At 42.7% G+C, this 13,928-nt stretch overlaps 1 protein-coding gene across 13 annotated transcripts in view; it reads right to left on the bottom strand.

The window, feature by feature from the left end:
- The window catches only part of pard3ab (par-3 family cell polarity regulator alpha, b), a 304,350-nt gene that overhangs the window by 88,984 nt on the left and 201,438 nt on the right, over positions 1–13,928 (bottom strand). For 9 of the 13 annotated variants that reach the window (XM_085803913.1, XM_085803908.1, XM_085803909.1 and 6 more), the window contains 5 exons: positions 13,117–13,303; positions 11,133–11,284; positions 9,898–9,942; positions 1,583–1,816; positions 209–470 (listed from right to left, as the gene is read on the bottom strand). In XM_085803913.1, coding sequence (XP_085660039.1) covers positions 209–470; positions 1,583–1,816; positions 9,898–9,942; positions 11,133–11,284; positions 13,117–13,303 — 880 coding nt within the window. The remainder of the gene's footprint in view (positions 1–208; positions 471–1,582; positions 1,817–9,897; positions 9,943–11,132; positions 11,285–13,116; positions 13,304–13,928) is intronic. The other 4 variants (XM_085803917.1, XM_085803912.1, XM_085803918.1 and 1 more) reach the window with 2 other exon arrangements.

Genomic DNA, 13,928 nt, shown 5'->3' with positions numbered 1-13,928 from the left:
CTTTATCCTCCTCAGATACATCCAAGCTTTCTTACTCTGTGTTAATACAAGTTTCAAACTATGGGGAAACTTTCTGAACGCATATATTAAACCCTAACATTAAACACAGAGGGATATCTTGAAATTAAAATTAAATTGATTTATGTAAATCTTCCGCAGCAGCTCTGTAAACAGACTTAATAAGAAGAAGCAGCTTTAGACTTTTTACCTGAACATGTCTCCGAGTCCCTTCAGCATGCCCTTCTTGGCTTTTCCCTTGTCTTTCTCCTTCCCTCCTCCCTCCTGCTTCTTCTTCTCCTTGTCCTTCTCCTTCTCCTTCCCTCCTTTCTCTTTGTCCTTCTTCTTGTCCTCTTTGGCGCGGTTGGTGCCGTTGACCAGCGGCTTCTCGGTGCCGGACAGCGGCGTCTGGTCGGCCACCGTGGACACCGAGTCTCGTCCCGATCGCGAACTCTCCTCCGTGTCCTCCTCCACTGGACAGAGGAAGGGGGGAGGACGGAGGAAGGAGAAGAGGACAAAGAGGGACGGATGGAGAGAACAGGTTCTGTTTAAACCACCGAAGCAGAACTATAACACCATATGAAAAGCAATAATAAGCTCATAAATGAGAATCTTTAAGTCTCACAAATGTATAATTATGTCTCCTGAGACCCAAGAGCTGCCTGATACAATCTAACTGTACATTACAAGAGATTGAAGAGCTCAGCTCCATAATTAGATACTTATCATCAGAGACCATCTTATAAAGTGATGAAAAGACATTAATTACCATTTGATAGTATTATGACATAATATGAGATTCAGTGCAGATAGAAAACACCACATTATTTCTGCTCTAATATAGATGTAAAGGAAAATGGAAATCTTTTTGGAGCGGGAAAGATGAACAGATATCCACACACTGTCGTCCCCTATACAATGGAAGAAGGAGAATCAGGTGTGATTACGCTGTAATTGATGCCTATTGCGTGAGATAAGTCATCGGTTGTTGGGGATTTTGCGTTTTGTGTGGTGATCATATGGAAACGCTTCATTAAACTAAACCTTCCTCTTTGTTTTCTGATGGTAAAAAAACCGACACTGTGACTGTGGATGTGAATGCATCGCCGTGGGGTCTTCTGCTGATGAAATGACTAAGTAAATTTCCCATCATCCATCACAGTCTGGTGACTCGTCGTGTTTGAGCGGCCTCACGCTGACATGTGATGCGTTTGATGTCCTGGCTACATCCTGAGTCAGCGATATGTTGCCATCGCCACAAGCAGAGATAAACCCAGCAGCAGCGTTAGTCAGGATGCTGTCACTCACTCCCATGCATCATGTCAAACACTTTCTCCGTTTCCGTGGCGACCCCTGGTTGGGAATCGCCACTGCTGCATTAGTGTGTTTTTTTTTTTTAGTATCCCATAATGCAAAGTTATCAACGAGTACTATGACACGTCAGACAGGTTGCAGGAGTTAGACGGTGACGGAGGTGGAGGCGTCTCGGCTGCAGACACCCGGGGGCCGCGGAGGGAATCAAACCTGTGGCGTTTCAGAGAGAGGGACAGGCTTATTAAGATGTATGAATTATGGGATGTCTTACACGTCTCCATGCCCTCGTCGTCCTCCTCCGTGGTGGCGGCCGGCCGGTCGTACGACTTGTCGATGGCCGCCCTGAAGCTCTCGTTGCAGCCCCGCCCCCTGATGATGCGCGGCCGCGGCCGGTGGAAGGGCAGGTCGCCGTTGAGCGTTACCTCGGCAACCGCCGTCTGGAGAGACTCCAGAGAGCTGGACTTCTTCAGGCCGAGCGACGGCCCCACGTCCCTGGTGGAGGAACCTGGTGGGAGCAGACAGAGGGACGAGCTGTGGGACAACGGACAGACAGGACCAAACCTCCGGCTCGGTCTACAACCTGGATTTAAAAACTGTTTCCTGTGTCGAAGTCCAGTCCATTACTGCTCTACAAAACCCCTGGAACTTTATTTGCAGCTCAAAAGGCAACAAGCTGCAAAAGAAGCAGGATGTGTTGAATGAATGAATGAATTTTTATTTTGAACGTGTATAAAAAAATATGTAACTATTTGTACATAAAAAAGAAAGAAGACGTAACAAAACACCGAACATTGTTCCAAAAAGGAGTAGGAAGAAGTACAAAACTTTTTTAATTTCCCACCCCTTTTTAACTACTCTTCAGTATCCTTATAACTACATAATACACCTATACAAATATATAGGCAAGGCAAGGCAATTTTATTTGTATAGCCCGTTTTACCATATATACACCTCATAAATATCCATAAATATATAATTACAAAAATAAAAATATACTACATGCATATCCTTATAAATATAAATATATATATATATATATATATATATAGTTCAATGATCACACCTGTAGTCTCTCACTAATCACTGAGTTCATAAGCAAATAACATGTGATCTCAGGTAGTATCTGTTTCCTTATTCCAAAAAAACCTACAAACTAGCTTCATTCCACCTTAAAATAACCTTTTCTCCACCACGTTTTCAGTGCTCTAATAAAATAAAAACACAATCTGAATCAGTATGTAACACAATGACCTTGGTGGTGATTAAAGTTGTGTTAAAACAGTCTCAAGGATAAAAAAGAGATGAAGCGATGCAAAGGAAACATTACTGTGGGAGTTCAGTTACGGGATGATTGAACAGGATGATTTCAGAGGATGGATTGAGAGGATGAGAGTGACTTTCTTTTCTCCCCCCTCCCCCCCCCCTCCCCCTCTCTCTCTTTTCAGCACAAAGACTGACTCAGCAAACCGACACATATTTCACAACAACAAGCCGCTTCCTGCCAAAATCCAAATGACCAACCGACCGCTGAAGCCAAGAATGACCTCAGTCAGAGTCCGTCGCTGCAGGACTGTCGGGGACTGTCGGGTCTTTTTCTGTTTTAACGTCGCTGCAGGACTGTCGGGGACTGTCGGGTCGTTTTCTGTTTTAACGTCGCTGCAGGACTGTTGGGGACTGTCGGGTCGTTTTCTGTTTTAATGTCGCTGCAGGACTGTCGGGGACTGTCGGGTCTTTTTCTGAGTCTGTGGTGGATTCTGGGACTCGGACCTCACTGTGACTCCCCCTGATAGTGAACGTCCACTGCAGGTTGTCATTAGTTACCACGCCAAGTCTGACAACATAACACATCACGACTCTCAGGTTGCATTGTCCAGCTTCTCTGCTGTTCTTGGGTGTTGACCTGTTCTGTTCTCTGGAAATCTTAAAAGGCCACAGCGCAGTTTAATAAGAGACGGCGTTTCTCCTTCTTCACCCACTATGACGCAGAGGAGGAGGGTGAGATGAAAGCTTTTCACTAAGGTTTATAGTAGTGTTGTCTCAGAATCCACTACGACGTCAGCTACGTCTCGTCTCTGTCGCGGTCGAGCTGACCAGTCGACCAGTTAAGACCACAGCTGCAGTGACGTCATCTTCTTCTGTCACTCGCTCACGTTTATGTAATTCAATAACTTTAAGATAATTAAAATTGTTCCACTAAAGTATCTGCTTGTGTGTAACCATCTGAAAAACTAAATATGGAGAATAAGGAGACTAAATATGGTTTAGATTTTATGTGAAATTATCTTTTCTTTTTAACTAAGGAGCAAACCACATGGTTATTATGAGGACTGGTACTGAATACAGTAATGGTCTTGCATTGGTTTGGTCTTTGACTTGGTCTCGACCCCCTCAAAGTCGTGGTCTTGTCTTGGTCTTTCTCTGCTCTGGTCTTGGTCCTGACTCGGTCTCGGGTCAGGTGGTCTTGACCACAACACTATGTAGTTTATAGCTCATGTTTGAGTTCTACACATTGCTCTGCTGAAATACAGCATATGCATAAAGACAAAGCAGCAGCCAGGGAACATAGAAACAACTCCATAAACCTGCTGTATATCTTCTTTGTTACAGTGGGATCAAGCCCATCACCTGGTCGACCAGCCTCCACAGGAACTCCGACGCCATATTTAACTTTCAACGCTGTTCGTTCCACCGAGAGCGAAGCTGATCGATTGTGTGTGTACTCGTGTGTGAGTCGGTGCGACACTGACGACACGTTTCACCGCGAAGATGTGGCTTCGGATGAAAATAACCATCAGCAAAATAGGAGAAACATGACAGTTTAATTAAACTAAGACTATTCCTACAGTGGCGCGGTGCGGGCATAATTTTTTGTTCCCATATGGCATGTGTCACGGGGGCTGAGAGCGCGCACGGCGGATAATAAATGTAGGAAGATAAGGTGAGGAGGCATCGGAGCTATACGGGAGAATCCTAATCTCCCGGGTGGTGTCACTTCAGAGGAGGAAAAAAATAAATAAATACAAAATACACGAGGCCTGACGGACGTGTGGCGTCTGGAAGGAGGGGAGTGAATGAAAGAGGGAGGGAGTAGGGGAATAATAGAGGTGAAAAAGCAGGTGTAAAAATACTAACTAGGGCAAATGTGTATTGATTCATTATCTGAAAATAGCCCTCAACAAATGGACTGTTTGTTGAGCTTCAAGTATTAGCTCAAAAGAAATAGAGCAGGCAGTTCATTTAGAAAAAAAGAAAAATATTTGTGACCCATTTTTGAAGATTTACTTTAGGGTCGTCTTTCAGTCCCATTATATTTACTGTACCAGCTGCTTTTTTGATTTCAATTATTATTATTATTCTGGACATGATGTACAGTAGCTCCCTGCCAAAGCTGCACAATATTCTCAAACAGCGAGTCAGGAAAAAGGGATTTTCTTCTTTTTTTTTGGCAAGCCTCTTGTTTACAATAAGACTGACCAGGAAAAAAAAAGAATATGAATAAAGAGAGAGAGAGAAGTGAATACATGCAGAGTGAACAAGCAGGCGGGCGAGGCTGCCTCCCATTCATTCTCATCAGCCTGTCCTGTCCCCTTAACGTCTCACTGAGAGTCGGGCTGATAGGCTTTTCACGCTGCACACCCACTTTATTTAAAGGCTTTGCCCAGCGCCATTCATTCACTACAGTCACACCTCAGTGGCAGTCTTTTAAAAAAAAAAGTATCATTTACATTGTGCTGGAGACCTGACAAGTGGCGTTTAGTCACCAACATGCACTGCAAAAACTATTTGTCTTATTTCTAGTCAAAACAAATCTCATTCTACTTAAAATAAGACTCATCATATTAAAAGTAGCTTGTTTCTAGACACTTTTTACTTCTTTTAAGCAGATTTTCACTTGAAAAATCTGACAGTGGAGCAAGTTTTTCTTCCTTATTACAAGCACAAAAAACTTGCTTTCACTGGCAGATTTTTCTACTTATTTCAAGTGAAAATTTGTTTGGAACAAGTGAAAATGATCTAAAAACAAGTTCATTTTTAGGTGATGAGTCTTATTTTAAGTGGGAAGAGATTAGTTTTGACTAGAAATGAGACAAATATTCTTGGAAAGATTTTGAGTTTTTGCAGTGTGAAAACTTTTTTTCCTTTTCTTTACAAAAACAACCCGTGGATGTGAGGATGTGAGGATGTGAGGCTCACCTGGCCACAGAGGAGGTGGATAAAAACGACAGCATGCCCATCATTTATATAAAAAAAACAAAACAAAAAACATACACACACACACAAAATAATCGGCGCAGTCCATCTGACAGAAAGTTAACAACGAAAACTAAATGGATTATTTCAAACCTGGCAACCAGTCAGTCAGCTCGCAGTAAATCTGCGTCAGCGTGTTTGGACAGAGTGACACTCGTTCACTCATCTGCAGATAAACGTTATCCTGCGTTGGTTAAGCCTCCGACAGCCTTACAATAACAAACACAGAGCGCCGGTCGACGGTGGTGTAGCAGCTGGAACCAGCCGAGGTCAGATTGGCGTTGACACCGGCCTCGGCTGCAGCTGGCAACAGTTTTAACAGATTCAGTATCTGTCGTCTCCATACACTTCATCATGTCACGAAGTACAGAAGGACGTTGAACTCAAGCTGTTGTTTCAATGTGACACCAACAGCAAATCATTTAATGAATGGATTTGTGGCTTTATTGATTAAATGATCATAATGGCGCAGGCTGAAGTCAAGTACTTTAATGACACAAATGCAATTAACCAATGTTTTAATTTCCAGAGTCCAAGAAACTCTTCATCTTTGATTTTCTAAAAACTTCTTCTAACAGCATCACGACTCCTCCTGCTTCATAAATTCAAATAATTACTTCCATTAAATTTTTACTCCCTGCGTCCTAAAATTGAACTTTCCAGGAATCGCTCACAGGACCGGAGTTTCTCACTGGGACGAAATCTGAATGAAGTTCTGCAAACAGTCCAGCATTGTCCTCCATCACTCAGGTGTCCACACAGTCCGCAACATGTGGCAGCGGCTTGTGTCAATAACAAAAACTCTCAGCCAATCACAGATCAGGAGCCGAGGGCGACCGCGTCCCATCGCTCAGAGCTGTCACAGTCTTCGGTTTCAGCAGCAGGACGGTCGTTGTTTTGGCTTGAGGGTAAATGAGCCTTGGATCATATCATGGACGGTTGAGACTTAGTGGGAAGTTTAGTTTGGTACAAAGTTGGTAAAGTGAAACCTGGAGGCCCGACAGAGTGAAAATAAACCCGGGACACTTAAGAAAACAGGATGAAATCTATTAGACCGAGACATTAGGGGAACAGAGGAGGTGTTAAATTGAATTTCCTCATAAAGTCCACAGTAAAAAATCCACCTAAAACACTTTGAGTTCAGTATCTGTGCTGTGAAAATCTGCCAGCGTGGTGAGACGCTGCCAGAATATCAATGAAAAGGCAGATCACTGCAATTCAGACGAGACAATTGTGCTTAATTAAACATTCTTTGATTCGCAGTGAAGGCGAATGTGATTACCAGCAGAAACAAGTGCTCTCACATCACTAGCACATTTTTTATGTTATCTAATGAGGCCATTGAAGGCCTTTAATGACTTTAATTGGAGCCCAGTATGAACTGCAAAAACACTAGTTTCCTCTCAGAGAAGAGTTGTATGGAGAGAAAGTTTTATAAAACAGACACAACTACAGCTCTGGAGTCTCCATCAGTGCTGCAACACCTACTGACTGACAGGAAATGAATCAATTACTTTTCATTTGATTGATTCATTTGCAGGTTTTACAGTAGGCTAGTGTCTCGACTAACGTTTTGTCCTTTGCTTTGTGAACTGAATTCCTTTGAGGTGGTTGATTGACAGAAAACTAGTCGAACCTTATTTCCTTACATCATTAGAAAGCCAACACTTCATCATATAAAGACTGAACTAAACTAGAAGTTTCCTCCACAGAAAAACAACAGGACGATGCTCAAAACTCTGTCATGAACTCACAGAAGAACTGAAGGAGCATGAAGCTGCTCTGCCACTTCTTATGCAGGAGGATGGGATGTTCATTCATCACCTCCTTCACCTGCAGCCGTTTGCAAAACCAGGTTTCGAGCTGCATTAAAGGGATAGTTCAACATTTTGGCAAATTGGCCCTTCGCCATAATCCCTATAGTCGTAGCAGTAAGTTCGTTACCTTTAATTGTCGGTGCAAGCTGTTTTTAGAACGGCGGAGCAGAGCCGTGAGCTGCTCAGAGCTACGCTACGGAGGCTCATTATGGGATTTCTTGGTTTCCCTCATCAAACTCATCAAATACACAATCCAACAACTCCACAACGCTCTGGTGGACAAGTTGTGAGCTGCACATTCACCACGCTATGAGATAATAACACAACGTTACCACACAGAGTTGTTTTAGAGGGAAATTCATGCAAAACAGCTGTTGTGCGTTCCCGTCGGGTGCAGTTTTCATCAAGCAGTCTCTGCATTTCCCTCTAAAACAACTCTGTGTGGTAACGTTGTGTTATTATCTCATAGCGTGGTGAATGTGCAGCTCACAACTTGTCCACCAGAGCGTTGTGGAGTTGTTGGATTGTGTATTTGATGAGTTTAATTTGCCAAAAGTTGAACCATCCCTTTAACTTCAACTTTCTCAGGTAGATTATGTTGTAACAGTAGATAATGCCGCAGTAAAGCTGACTCATTCAGCAGATACAACTTATAAAATATGCAACACATAAAAGCTGGTCGGTGCTGACTGATGCTATCGCAGCGTTGCAGAAAGTAGGAAACAATCTCCACCTCCGTCTGAACCTCCGTCCATCTCACCGTTTCCTACAGTACACACTCTAAAAAGGTTTCGACAAAGGTATTAAAATCCTGAACCAAGAATCCATTTGTGCTTTTCCACAACACGCACACTTTCGATCCTCTTTTCACACTTTGTGTCTTTATTACTGAGGGAGAGTTCACAGCTTACACCGACCTACCTACAAGCTACCGCAAACTGCCCCCAGAGAGCTTCCCTCTACCTCCTCTCATCTCTTTCTCCTTCTCCTCCTTTCTCCTACACGTCTTCCTTCAACGTCCTTTTGTCCGAGCCGCTGATTTCAGAGGCAGGCCTTCTCTCCTCGGCCGAGGAGACGGTGAGAATACACAAGACTTGACAGTGACGGATGACTCGCTGTCAGCTCCCTGCCTTAACCAAGGACAGAGTGCTTTCTCTACACCCCCCCCCCCTCTCTCTCTCTAACACACACACACACACTCACACACACACGTCCGCTCCTGACACACGCACAAGACAATTAGTGCTACGGCTGCATCTGAGGTAAAAGAAAAAAGGGAGAAAATCAAATCTGTAGTCACCCGACTGCTTTCACAGCCGTGTTGAGCAGCGACCTCAGACTGCAGCGAGGACTGTGAGAGTCTTCACTCTGCAGCTCGACAAATCTGTCTTGTCACGGAGCGAGCAAAAAAACACCAAACGCAGGAAAGCACTGCAGCGACGACAACGATGCATAGAGAGCAGGGTGGAGGATAAACCTGCTGAAACTTAAAAAAAATAATAAAAATCTGCTGAATTTATATTTGCAGATCAATACGTGCAATTTACTGCCCGTCACCGTTGTTCCTGTACAATCTGTGTCATGTCCTGCACCGGTTATGAATCGATCGGCTCTGCAAAGCCGCCGCATGAGGCAGGTTGAGGTTCATTTATAGTTCTTGGCTCAGTTAGGAGAAGAAGAAAAAAAAAAAAAAGCTTCCCAAAGGTTTAATTATGTGATGTCAAATAATAAATAAACAACAGATTCTGACTGTGAAAAAGAGTCAATGAAGAAAACATGGACAGTAAAAGGTTGATCTGAGATGATGGCCAGAGGGGCAGAAGTTGGTTTGCTGTAGTTTTAAAAAGTTTGACTACATTTGTATTAAGTCCAATATTTAACCCTGTTCCTGTGTTTTTAAGTGTTGCTTGATAAAACGTTTTCCAGATTAACTCCAATGCAATATGATAATCCACATCTGCGGTACCTGCTGCCTTGGTAAATCCATTATGATGTTCATTTCCAAAGCTCAAAATTCACTCAGTACAACAACAGAATCACCACTTTTTAACTTTCCATTCACTCATTTATTCCAGTTATTCACTATTAAATTATTGTCAGAGAAAATCTAGACTTCACGCACAGATTTCAAATTAAAAGCCTTTCAGCAGCTCTAAAAAAAAAAAAAAAACGGTATTTCCGTTAACAAGAGAGACTCAGCAGCAGACTCTATTATAGCACTGATGGAAAAGCACTTTATACAATAGTGAACTGAGCCGTGTGAGCTACAGTACGGGACGTTATTTGATTTTTTGGCTTTGATATTTTTAAGATATAAAAAATATCACATGAAAAACGGTCATTAACATTTTGAATGAGTCAAATCTCAATGGGTCTCTGACATATTAATCAAATACCACTTTTACCCCTCAGTGCCAGGTCGTAGAAATGCAGAAACTGATGATGATGATGATGATGAGTTAAGTTTTGTTTTCATTTTTTTTTTTCCCTTTCCACCTTTCAGTGCACCGGTCCTTACCTGTGTTGGTCTCGGGACGAGGGGTGAGGTTAATCTCATCGGCTACTGTTAAAGGAAGGAGGAGGAGGAGGGGGGAGGAAAGAGGGGCAGAAGAGGGGGTACAAACATTTGGGGGTTTCAGTTAGTGCTCATGACATTCCCACATGCAACATCCAGGTAAGTGCTGCAAAAAAAAAAAAAAATCACAAACTGCTTCATCTCAATTAGGATCGGACGCCATGCGAGACAAGGAGGTGAGAAGAGAGAGAAGAGAGGGAGAGAGGGAGGGAGGGATGGAGGGAGGGGAGGGGGGTGAAGGGAAATGAAAAGAGGGTTTGAGGATAGCAATCAGACTTGTTGTGATATCAACACGGTACAGAGCGGCAATCTGGTCAGGAAGATTAGATATGATTATAGAGAGTGCGAGCAGAGAGACTGTAGCAGCCAAAGCAATCAGCGACTGTTTGAAGCCATTTCAAGGTGAATCAACATAATGAAGTTCTTGACTTTGGCGAGAGATGATGCAGACTCTGTTTTCATACAAAGAGGCAAAAAAAGAGGGGTTTGGAATACATTTGAATGTAAGGCATGTGTTTTATTTTAAAGGAGGAGGAAGGGAGGGTGAGGGCATGCAGGGTGTGTGTGTGTATGTGTGTGTGTGTGCTCAAGGTCTTTGAAGTTTCACAGACTTTAAAGTAGCTCAGGTGCACTGAGTTTATCAAATGAATCTTATCGAGGCCTTAAACACGGAGTCTTACTGTAACGCGGTTTACAAAACATCTCATATTCTGTTTGTTGAGGAAGAAGAAGACGAAGGAGGAAGGAGAAGAAGAATGTTTTACACACTTTGACTCGCATCTTAAACTTTAGAAATGTCACCAGGAATTAAATAACCTGAGGGATATTAAATCTCAACCTCCTGTCGCTGATACGGACTCAACGACAGTGATGCTGGGGATATTTATGACTTGTTGCATTATATCATGGAGCAAAGACACTGCAATAACAGTGTGTCTGCACCCTCGTCTTCATGTATTTCAGTGACACAAACAAGATATTCAGAACAAACAGAACGCCCTTTCTACCCTAAATAAATACGTAGAAGTGGAGATTTAATCTAGAAAGAACATTTTTGTGGGCAGCTGATTGATGTAAAAATCAATCTGATGTTCCACTGCTTTATGCAGGACAATAAAATACAAAAAGGGGCTCATTAAAAATCAGTGTGAATAACTTCCTGGAGGAAAACGCTGTACCTAGATCCATGCTCTTAGACTTGCGTGTTTTGATGATTTCGAGCTGGGAGGCGTCTCCGAACTGCTTGGTGCGTTTCTCCGACATGCTCTGGCGTCCGAAACCTTCCCTCTGGAAGGCCGTGTCTGGCTGGTTCTCATCCTGACCCAATGAGCTGCAGGGAGGGGTGAGAACGACGGGGATATTAGAAAAGATATTGATGTCACACAGGGATATTGAAGTGTCACAGCACTAAGAGAAAGGACAACAATACATTAATCGAAGAGATGAGTTAAAAAATATACATTCAGAGGCATCTTCAGGGTCTTCTATATAAAATATGACAAATGGAATAAAATAATAGAGGTAGGACTGGAACAGGGAAAAAGGTAAAGTTAGTAAAGTGGCTTGGAGACAGAGCTGAATGAGGATCAACAGTGAAAAGGGTTCAAAGAAGTTCAAAGAAGCTCTCTTCTTTGAATTCAGAGGATTCAAAAAGACAGAAAAAAGGAAGGTGAACAAGAGATGGAGGGAAATCTTAGAGAGAATTGAGAGAGCTGAAAAAGAGGAAGAAATTAGAAAAGGGAGGGTCGGGCCGATGAGAGAGGAGCCAGGAAAGAACAAAGGGAAGCTGGGAAGAAAGCACAGAGGAGAGAAGAAAAAAAACTGGGAAGATTAGAAAAAAAGGGGTTGAAATGAGAGGACGGAGAACGAGGGGCTGACAAAAAGGAGAATGTGAGAGTTTCAGATAGAAGAAAGTAAAGGAAGGTGTGAGGATGTCAGAGAAATAATAAGAGCCGGCGAGAGAGAAAAAGAAACTCTGACAAAGAGGAGGAAAAAGAAAAACTGTAGCGTTGAAGGAGTGTGAGATGAGACGAGAGCGAGAGATAAGGGAGGGGAGTTAAACACAAGAGGAACAAAATAATGGAGCGAGATAACAAGATAAATAAAGATAAAAGGAGCAATCAGGGGAAGGGAAGAGACGGAAAATGATGAAATTAAAAGGAGATTGTGGAAAGAGAGCGAGAGGGAGGAGGAGAAAATGACAATCACACCCCAACACAGACACACAAACAGACAGAGAAACAGCTCCTCATCAGTTAAAACACAGATATACAGCAGCATGCTCATCAATTAATCAATCAATCAATCAACACTCAACAGGTTGTGTCATCAGTAGGGATGTCACGATTACCTGTTTTCACAATTAATAGTGGTAATAAACGCCACAATTAATTGATCGTAAAGATTCCTAAATACCGTCACTTTCACAAAAAATTGATGTTGGAACCATATTGGCAGATGTGCGCAAAGGTAAATACACAGATACTGGTCCATTTAACTAATGTAATATTGAATTGGTAGGAATTTTAATGTTAGCGTGTCATTTTTAATTAAAAAAAGCAAAACAAAACAAAAAACGATTAAAATAAACGCAAACATTTGGTATAGACGACAATTTATGACCTGAATATTTCAAACATTTCCCCTGGGGATTAAGAATTGGTCATATATTAATATGGTCTGTATTTTATATAGCGCTTTTCCATCGTAAACGATACCCAAAGCGCTTTACAGTATATATCATACATCACATTCACCCATTCACACACACATTCACACACTGATGGCGGAAGCTGCCATGCAAGGTGCTAACCACGACCCATCAGGAGCAAGGTGGGTAAGGTGTCTTGCCCAAGGACACTACGGCAGCAACCGGGACAGAGCGGGATTCGAACCGCCAACCCTCTGATCATAGGACGACCCGCTCTACCACCTGAGCCACTGCCGGGGCGGCAGTGGCTCTTGAAATATTTTGTGTAAACAATGAGTAATGTAATTATATTTTGACTGTATTTGATTTTACACATTCATAGTGTTGTGAAATTAATTACTGCATAATAATCGTGATAATCGTAATACCGTGATTATTTCTCTGACAATAATCGTACCAAGAAAATTTATAATCGTGCCATCCCTAGTCATCAGTGCTGTGTGTGTAGTTACCTGTCAGGCGGAGGCGGCAGCTCTTTGGCCCACGTCGGCGTCAGGTCGGCCGTGAAGCCCACGTCGTCATGGGAACTGGACGAGGACTGGTCGGAGAGGTGAGGCGGGAGCAGCGGCGGCCGGTCGTCCTCGATGATCACCGTGTCGTTCTGCGGCATGTTGACGGTCGGCGACAGCTGGTAGTTACCTGCAGGAGAGGAGAGGATTCATGTCAGCTTCTGGTGTTTTCAGCTTGCTGCTCTGTCAAACACCTGTAGTGTCCATCAGAGATGAAAAACTAACTCCCTGAGAAGCCACAATGTGTGATTTTGTTCTGTTTGTATGAGGCGTAAACAAACAACATCTAATGTTTTAGAGTCTGAACTTCCCAAGTGGCGCTAGGCTAAGAGCTAAGCTGTTTCCATTAGCCGTGGCGTTAGCTGCTCACAGTTTTTAGGCTAGGCTAGGCTAGGCTAAGCTAAGCTAAGCTACGCTAAACTAACATTACTCTGAGGTTTCAGCTCCATATTTGTCAACACAGACTTGAGGTTGACAATTAACTCTTTTAACTAAGTCTCACTTCGCATATTTCCAGAAATGACCGGACTGTTGCTAACTTGGTCCTGATAGCCATGCTAGCACTGGCAAAGTTTAGCTTCCACATGAATGTGATTCATAGTAAGTACAATAAGTTTTATTTGTATGGCACCATTCATACATTAAATTTAAAACTCAAAGTGCTTCAAATAAAGAGCACTAAATCACAAGTAAATCCATGAGAGGAGGTATTGATAGAATAAGACAAGATAATAATAGCCTAGTCATCATTTGAA

This window comes from Trachurus japonicus, chromosome 17 (genome assembly GCF_045865225.1).
Source record: "Trachurus japonicus isolate A0001 chromosome 17, Traja_1.0".
NCBI lineage: Eukaryota > Metazoa > Chordata > Actinopteri > Carangiformes > Carangidae > Trachurus > Trachurus japonicus.
The sequence above is the reverse complement of the archived record's forward strand: the minus strand, read 5'-3'. Positions and strand labels throughout refer to the sequence as shown.